The 8,775-nt window shown below is 34.7% G+C and overlaps 1 protein-coding gene across 1 annotated transcript; it reads left to right on the forward strand.

Annotated features, from left to right (window-relative positions):
- The first annotated feature begins 488 nt into the window (after nucleotides 1–488).
- LOC131624570 (uncharacterized) lies at nucleotides 489–974 on the forward strand. The gene is made up of 2 exons (XM_058895517.1): nucleotides 489–635; nucleotides 726–974. The coding sequence occupies exons 1-2, from the start codon at nucleotides 489–491 to the stop codon at nucleotides 972–974; spliced, it is 396 nt and encodes a 131-aa protein (XP_058751500.1).
- The last annotated feature ends 7,801 nt before the right edge of the window (nucleotides 975–8,775 follow it).

Raw genomic sequence — 8,775 nt, forward strand, 5'->3', positions numbered from 1 at the left:
CAAAGACTCGCATGTTCCATTCCAACTTTCTGTCCTTTCAAGAAGTGAAATTAAGGAATAATTTTAGAACCTTGAGGACAAGGTTCAAGTAAACCCCGCGGCAATGATAGAAGGGGTATAAATAATAGGGTTAAATACCTTTTACCCCCTGCCAAATAAGCGAGTTTTTATTTTGCCCCCTTTAAAAAAAAAATTGTTGCGCAGCCCTTACCAAATGCAGATTCCAACCATTTAAACCTTTTACCATGTTTTTACCTAGAACACCAGGTTACCATCCTACGTGTCTGTTACCAATTTATTTTTTTCTGAAACAAATGCCACGTTGGCACATCATCATCATCGTTTTCCCTCCTTCTCCGTTACAGACCATAAAATTCCCAAATCAAAAATTTTGAACACTAGGGTTTGGTAAATCGTGTCCATCATCATCAAAGACTGCGCAGTCTTCTTCTTCATCATCTTCTTCATCGTCATCATCAGTAAGCGGCATGGATCAAAGCTACAGCAATAGAAGCATCAACTCGCTTGAGATTTCAAGTGTTCCCCAGTGTGGTTGTCGTTTGCCAATGAAGATGTGGGTAGCAAATACAATGCAAAATAGAAACCGGAAGTTTTGGAAGTGTCATTTGGCTGGGGTAATATGTCGCATGATTTATATGTTTGGCTGGGGTAATTTGTCTCATGATATATATGCGTTTTATGCCAATTTTTGTTGATGTTTGCAGGGTCTTAATTCTTGTGACTTGTTTTTGTGGGACGATGAATTTGCCACAGCCATGGGTGAAAGTACAAAGAGTGAAAATCGTGACTGCAAGAAATGTAATGTTGCATTGGTGAAGTTGGAAATAATAGTGAAAAAGCTTGAAAAAACAAAGTTGAAAGTTACCATCATGCAGAAGAAGATTTATCAGATGAAAATGGCCTTCATGTTTTGTTTGATCATGTTTGCAGTGATTTTGAAGTTCAAGAATTAGGCATTAGAATACTATAATAACAAGATTGTTGTAGTAGGATTGTGTTAAGTTGTTATACTATGCTTGGTTTAAGTTGTTGTAGTCTTGTGATGGGTTTGGTTAAAATCAGTCATGAAGAAAAATTATGTAAATTTCAAATGAATTAATGGAAATTTTTGTTTACAGTTTATGGCATTAGATGTATTAAACTGTCTCATTGTTTTGTTTATAAGGTGTAATGAATTACTTGTGCACCAGAAAATAAATTGTAAACAGCCAATGAGCACAAAATGTAGTTCATATTAATCAAGACCTTAAGTCTTATATTGTCATAAACATTAAGTTACACAAAACATCAGTCAAAGACATCTAGATCAAATCATCCAAAAGAACATAAAACAACATAACATTGTCATAAAGATTACACAAAACATGAGACAAATCATAAAGAGACAAGATTCTATTTCTTTGCTTTCTTGTTTGATTTTTTTGAAAGACTCAGAAATGTTGTTCATTAGAACATCACATTTTGGAAAAAAATTAAAAGCATGCTTACACCAGCTTTTTGGTTGAACTCCCATAAGCCAACTCCATGCCTTTGGATCAAGTTCTTTTAGCTCATTCATCTTGGTCATCCATCCTTGGTAGTATGTTGCTTTTGCTGCCCCCATCATCAAGTCCCTTATCAATGCTCCTCCACCAATTTCTTTTTGAAGTTAGCATATAGATGTCTCAAACACAGTCTGTGTTCCACTCTTTCACCCATGTCTTCAAAGACTGAACAAAGTATGTTTGTGGCCCACCTTTGAACAAAGTATGTTTGTGGCCCACCTTTGAACAAAGTATTAAAAACCCACACTTGGCCCTACATTCCACCCTAACCCTGTAGCTCTCGTTTTTCACAAACTTTATTTCCCTACCATTTAATACTGACCACTCACGTATAGCTTCTCTAAACTCATCAAGGGAATTAAATTTCATACCCCACTCAAATTTAAAATTCTTATTGAAATGCTCCTTTTTAAACTTTTCAAACTTGTGAACTTTGTCCTCATCTGATAAATCAGGGTCTAAGTTGTCCAACTCGTCAGTTACATATTCATCTTCATCTTCCATTTCTTTCTTTTCTGAACCCCTCATAACATCTGATAGGGAAGGAGCTTCCTTCCTAGGTACAGAAACATCTATGTCTTCAAACCCATCCTCCAAACCAGTGGCACGTTCATCCTCACTATCTCCTAATCCTTCCACTCCTTCTTCCTCACTTTGATCCTGAACATCTATTTCATTAACACACCTAGGACTAACAACTGAAAATGAAACATCTACTACATCATGCTCTACATACATGACACCCTCTACTTCAGTGGCATAAGAAAATGCAGCTACATCATAACAGTCATCATCTTTCTTAATTTGGAAAAAGTTGGGATCAATTTCAACAACCTTTGTCCATACCCTAAATGTGCCTTCACTGTAACCCCACTCATTCAATAGCTTGTTAACACAAACCATAGTAAAGTTGTCAATGTGAATGTCAGTAACATGTGTCGTTACCCCTCCCCTGTATATCATAACCCCATCACCCATGCTCACAAATTCCCCTCCATGATGGAAAACAACACTGATTAAATGCATATTCTGAAATTTTTAAAGGAAATGAAAAATTTGTTAAACCCTAATGTGATGACAAACCCTAAAATTTGTTAAACCCTAAAATTCGTACCTTTCCATCTTCAATAACTTCTTCTTCTACAGGTTCGTCCCGGTTCACGACCTTGGTTTTCTTGGATGACTGGCTTGACTGCATCGTCTTCTCACTCTGGCTGACTGCATCGTCTTTCTTGACCGCGCCGTCTTCTTTGAATGGCTCATCTTCTCCGTCTTGCTCGTCTTCGTCTTCTTCGTTTTCGCCATTGCCTCTTTGCTTTTTTCAGAAGTGTTTGCCCTAATTTTTTTCAGGGGGGTAAAATGAGAACAGTAAAACAATGACTTATATACTATGGCTTACGTGGCATTAGTAACTGTCATACCCCAGAATTTGCCCATACTATTTCTCTTATACAAATTCAAATCAATACATAAAGCTCCAAGACACATTCTCCTATACAAGGCTCAGAAACTAGGGTTTGGTTTGTTCAAAGGAAAATCAATGAATCAATGGCTCCAAGGCATCCCATATGGCTCAAAGTATCTTACATTACCTCTATGACAAGTATCAAGTCTCAGCTTAAAAGATTGATCACTCAAATGTTCAGAAAGTCAACAGTCGACTGGGTTGACCTAAAAGTCAACTGTGGGCAAAGTAAAGTCAAAACTCCTGATTTTTTGTCAAGATCCTAATATTGAAGTATCATTCACCATTTGATCAAGTATTGATCATGGTTCATCAAGGAAAGATCAAAAATCAACAATTCAAAAAGTTTCTAAATTAGGATTTTCATAGGAGAAAGTCAACTGAACTTTGACCAGCCATAACTCTCACATGGAACATCAGAAATTTTCCATCCAAAGCTTATTTTGAAGGAAATTTGATTCTATACAACTTTGTCTCTCACATGCCAAGTCTAAAAATGCTTCATTTGAGAGATATGAACCAAAACATTATAGGTCCTTTTCAAAAGTCAACAAAAAGTCAATTTCTTCAAAAGGACATATAAGGAGCATGGAAAGTTATTTTGATATGGGACCAAAAACATTGGTTAGAGGACTCTTTAAGGTTTCTAAAAAGTCCAAGAACTTGGAAAAATGTTGAAGTATGAGGAAATGGCAAGGTGTACAAGTTCACCTATTTCCAAAGGCATGTGTGAAGAGAAAAGATCCAAAATCCCAAATATTTCCAAATGGGCCTATTTTATTTTCATCCAATCTTCATCTTGAGCCCATGAACGACCCAAAGAACATATCTCCTTATTTTATATTATTTTTGATAATTATTCTATGGTTTTTACTCATTTAAATCATAAATAAATTGCATAAAATAGTAAAATAAATGGGAAATATTATTTGCTTTGATATTAAATCAATCAAATATATTCTCTAAATTAGCCAAGTGATAATTGGAAAAAGATTGGTCCAAAAATAGGAAAAAAGATTTGATTATTTTCAATCAAAATCTCATCTCTCCAATATATGATTTCTTTCCAAATCCACTGACATAATTGAATCACATATATATATACACAATACTACCACAAGTAAGGGGGGAACGAAAAAATCTGGTGAAGAGCGTTAGGGTTTGCCCTTAGAAACTTCAAAAGAAACTTGTATCACAAAATCTTGACTTGCAGCCACTCTCAAGCACGTTTAAGTCTCCATCCTTATTCCTGAAGCATTAAGAATCAGTCCCAGGCCAAGAAACAGGTCCATAGCATTCCAGATCATCCTCTCCAACAAACTCACGGTTTGCAAGTTTCTTTAAAAATTCAAACTCTTGACTCACGCTATTGTAATTGATTCCATGCATCTATACGCGTTCATGATGATATTTTGAGGCATTTAGATCCATTATTCGCAAGCTTTCGTGCAGGAATGGTGAGATACCATTGTTAGGACAAGAATATGAAAAGCTTGCGTTCTTGAGGTTACAAGAAGCTTCAATCCAAAATGATCCCTCCAATGGATTCGCAGGACCTTGAATAAGGGATCTGGAAGCTTTGGGGCATTGTCTAACGTGAGTTCTTTGAGTTTCATGTGTGCAGGTTTTGTGATACGGAATCGTTCGTTTTTCGCAGGAAAAACCCCAGTAAATTACATAGCAAAATCCGCAGGTGTTCGATGAAGAAGATAATGAACAGTAACGTGGACCCTTTGACCACATGTGTTGCGCTGCTATTGGCCAGTCCACGATCTTACTTTCTCTCTCCATTTTCATTGGCTCGCGTCAGAATCCAGGGGCCCACTTTGACTTTTACGTTTGAATTCCAGCATATATTGTCTTTAAAAATTATTGTGTGGCTGTGGTTTCAATAACGACTGAAACGCACAGCTCAATTGGTAAAAGGGGAGGTCCTGTGACTTAAGGGTCCAGGGTTCAAACCTCACCCTCCACGCTTTTTTTTTAACAAATATATGTTTTAACTTGTTTGCAGATCCAGTGTTGCAAGCCAACGAGTGTGCACGGTGTACTAGTCTATCTTGGCCATCAGATTGTCACAGAGAAGAATCAAGTGATCCTGAGGCGTCGATCCACCATGGAACCCCATGAGCCTCACACGCTGGATTATATACGCCAGGTTTTCTATTTTATTTTATTTTGATTCAGCTTTTAATTTTTATTTCTTCTTCTTTATTCAAACTTTTTTTTCCTCTTAAAAATTAACCCCCTTTTTACAAAGAATATTTTTTACTTAATTAATTTTCTAGTTTTTTATCATAAAATTACAATTAGAATAATTAATTAGTAGATTAATTTAGGTTAATTAATTAGTAAATTAATTTTAGGTTAAATAATTAGAAGTGATTTTTAACTTAATTAGGGTTTAGATTAATTAGGTTAAATAATATTTAGGTTAATTAGTTTAATCAATTTAGGCTTATTTTTTAATTAGGTTTAACCTTTTTTAATCAAAACCATGTGACTATCAGTAATGTAAGGGTTGTCTATCCACTGTAGGTCAAGGTTCTTTTTAGCCATAAAGTTTTTAACCCTGTTTTTTCTAAACTTATACTTTTATTCGCGAATTCTCATGTCGCATGTCTTTAATTATTTATTTTAATTTCTGCCTTTATTTTTATCTTTTCCTTTATTTTAATTTCTGTCTTTATTTTTATCTTTGCCTTTATTTTAATTTCTGCCTTATTCAATTTCTGATTTTATTTATGCCTTTATTTTATTTTATGCCATTTATTTAATTATTTATTTTCTGCCATTTAAAATTCTAGAAAATGTGTATAGGTCGCAATAAGTTTTCTTGTAATAGTTGTAGGTTTTATTTCCTGCATTTAATTTCTGCTTTCATTTTTCTGCCCACGGGTGTTTATTGTAATAGCGTAGGACATTTAATTCTATTTTATTTTCTGTTGTGGTTAGTAATCTTAGGGAGTGCAAGTCTTGTTTAAAATAAATTAGCTCACTAATTATTAGATAAACGTAATCGAAGTTAACCACGTGATTGTGCACCCACACACCTTTAGGGTAATCCCTCTTGTTGGCTGTTGCCTTATAATTCTGTTGCCTCTAATTGTACTAAATAGTCAAGTCCCTCGATTCCGAGGATACCTAAAGCAAGGTTGCCTTAAAGAATAAAAATCATCTAGTCCCTCGATGTTGCCTCGGAAAAATAAGATGATTGTCCTATTGCAAAGGTATCCTCGCATGATGCCTAAATTATTAAATGACTATTATGTCCTTCCCTTAGACTACCTGCCTTCTTTATGGCAAGGGACAGTCTTATGGCGAACGATTATTCTCGATGACCCTTCAAACATCCAATTGAAAGACTTCCTGCCCTCTCATGGTATGGATAGACCCTTTCGCCCGAAAAGCTAAAAGAACGATCTTTTTAAACTTAGGGTAAGTTGCTTTTAATTGCTTGCTCAATTCAAACAAATTTAAAATTACTTTTCACACCTCTTCTTCAAAAACAAATTCAAAAAGACTACGCTTATTTACAAGCTAAAGTTCTTCTTCAAAGGATTTTTATTCACACCCTACAATTCAAACAAACAAGTGAGCTAAGCAATTAAGAGCCCATGGATAACCATGGATGCAAAGGGTGCTTTACACCTTCCCTTTGTATAACCTACCCCCGAACTCAAAATCTTTCAAAAGGTCTTTCCTGTTCTTTTAGCCTTTCCTAATTGGATAAAATAAAAGTCGGTGGCGACTCATGCTTAACCGCGACATTTCGATAAAAAAGTCAGTTCACCGTATTACAGTAACAGACACGTAGGATGGTAACCTGGTGTTCTAGGTAAAAACATGGTAAAAGGTTTAAATGGTTGGAATCTGCATTTGGTAAGGGCTGTGCAACAATTTTTTTTTAAAGGGGGCAAAATCAAAACTCGCTTATTTGGCAAGGGGTAAAAGGTATTTAACCCTAAATAATATTTATAGTATTATTTATTAGTATTATTAGAAGTATTATTATTATTGGGCTCTAATTGTATTTGGGCTTTTAGTTATATTATTCATTATGGATGTTATATAATGTAGTGTCTTTGACACATTTGAGATATCAAAGAAATGAAAAAGTCTTTATTTTATTAGTTTTTTTTACTTGTCTCTTTTATTTATCTTAGGTTTTCTTGAGTTGTTAGGGTTCTAAATTAGCTTCCTAACAGTAATTCTAAATTCCCGCAGGAAATTTAACTCATGTTTCTAAATTGCAATAGTTAAATCTGAATTCAATAGTTAAATCTAAAATTTAACATCATACAATAGAACGTGTGTCACTACTGATCAGGCCAGCAGCTCCTACTTTCATTTGAGTATCAATATCAAATACTTAGTTTGTACCAAATACTTGATTGAAATTCCAATGAAAAATCATACAATATATTGCAACAACAATGAAACGAAAACATAAATGTTTCGATTTGGTTACATTTGAAGTTCATGTTGATGAGGGATGACATCATGGCACTTCTACCATGGCATATTATAAACTAAAACCACATCTAATTTACATCATTGTTCTCTCCATCTTGAATCATTGGATCATTTTTCACTAGTATTAGATCGACCTCATCAATTAACCCTTCGTCGGCTAAACCACATATTTGTTCAAGTTTTGTAATAGGCACAACTGGTGACATTTCATCAGATTGATGAGGCATTTCATCCTCGGTGTTTGTTTACCAGTAATTTTTGACAAACAACCGCTAGTCTTCCAAACTTTGTAATTTGGTAACTTACAGGATCGACTAGATTGATCCTAGGACATGTATCTTAATGTTTTAGTCTTCTCTATGTTCATTTTATAAGTGAGCATGATTCTGATTTATGAATAGAAACAAGACTCCTTTGTAAAAGAAACTAAATATTTCCTAAGTGCAAAGAATAAGCCTTCGACTATAAAATATTGGGTAAAATGTAAAGGTTGAATCTTAAAGGTTTGCAAGAATTGTAAAGTGCAGAAAAGTAAAGGTTCGACAGAAATGTAAAAGGTTCTAGTTTAAAGCAAAGAGAAATAAATGGCAAAAAACTGATAGGAATTGATAAAATTGTAAAAACTTGAAGTAAAAGAAACAATGGTGTTTTTATACATACATAATCAACATACTCTTTTCTCTTGCTCCGGTACTTTGAGTATTTAAGTGATTTTCTGTGCACAATGCAAAACACACAAATCTTAACATCTAAGACTCCTATTTATAATAATTCAACCCTAACGGTCTTTACACAGATGAATGCCACGTTCGATATTTCAAACGAAAAGATCTTCTGATGATACCACGTGTTTCTTGGCGAACAGACACAAGTTCAAATTTCAAACTTTTCCCGCTCGAAGCCCTTTTTGAAATCATCCAACGCATATGTCAAAGCGCACTTCCTTCATATTCTAAAATATTCCAATTACGCACTTGAAGCTGTATTTCACTTCGACATATTAAGTCTTCACAAGAGTGAATCTAAATAAGAAATAGCTTCTATGAAGCCACATTTCATACTAGTTTATCCAGAATATGACATTCTTAAATCTTCTTCAATCAAGGGTCGAAATTTCCAGCTAACAGTGTTATCTATCTCCATATAACCCCTTGGTTTTGTGGTGATTGCAACACACCATCCACGCATGTTTCTACACATATCTGGATATGTGACATAATACACATGTTTTGCTTATTGTGCAAGAATGAACGGGTCATATTGACGATA

This window comes from Vicia villosa, unplaced genomic scaffold (assembly GCF_029867415.1).
Source record: "Vicia villosa cultivar HV-30 ecotype Madison, WI unplaced genomic scaffold, Vvil1.0 ctg.000141F_1_1_1, whole genome shotgun sequence".
In the NCBI taxonomy this organism is placed as follows: domain Eukaryota; kingdom Viridiplantae; phylum Streptophyta; class Magnoliopsida; order Fabales; family Fabaceae; genus Vicia; species Vicia villosa.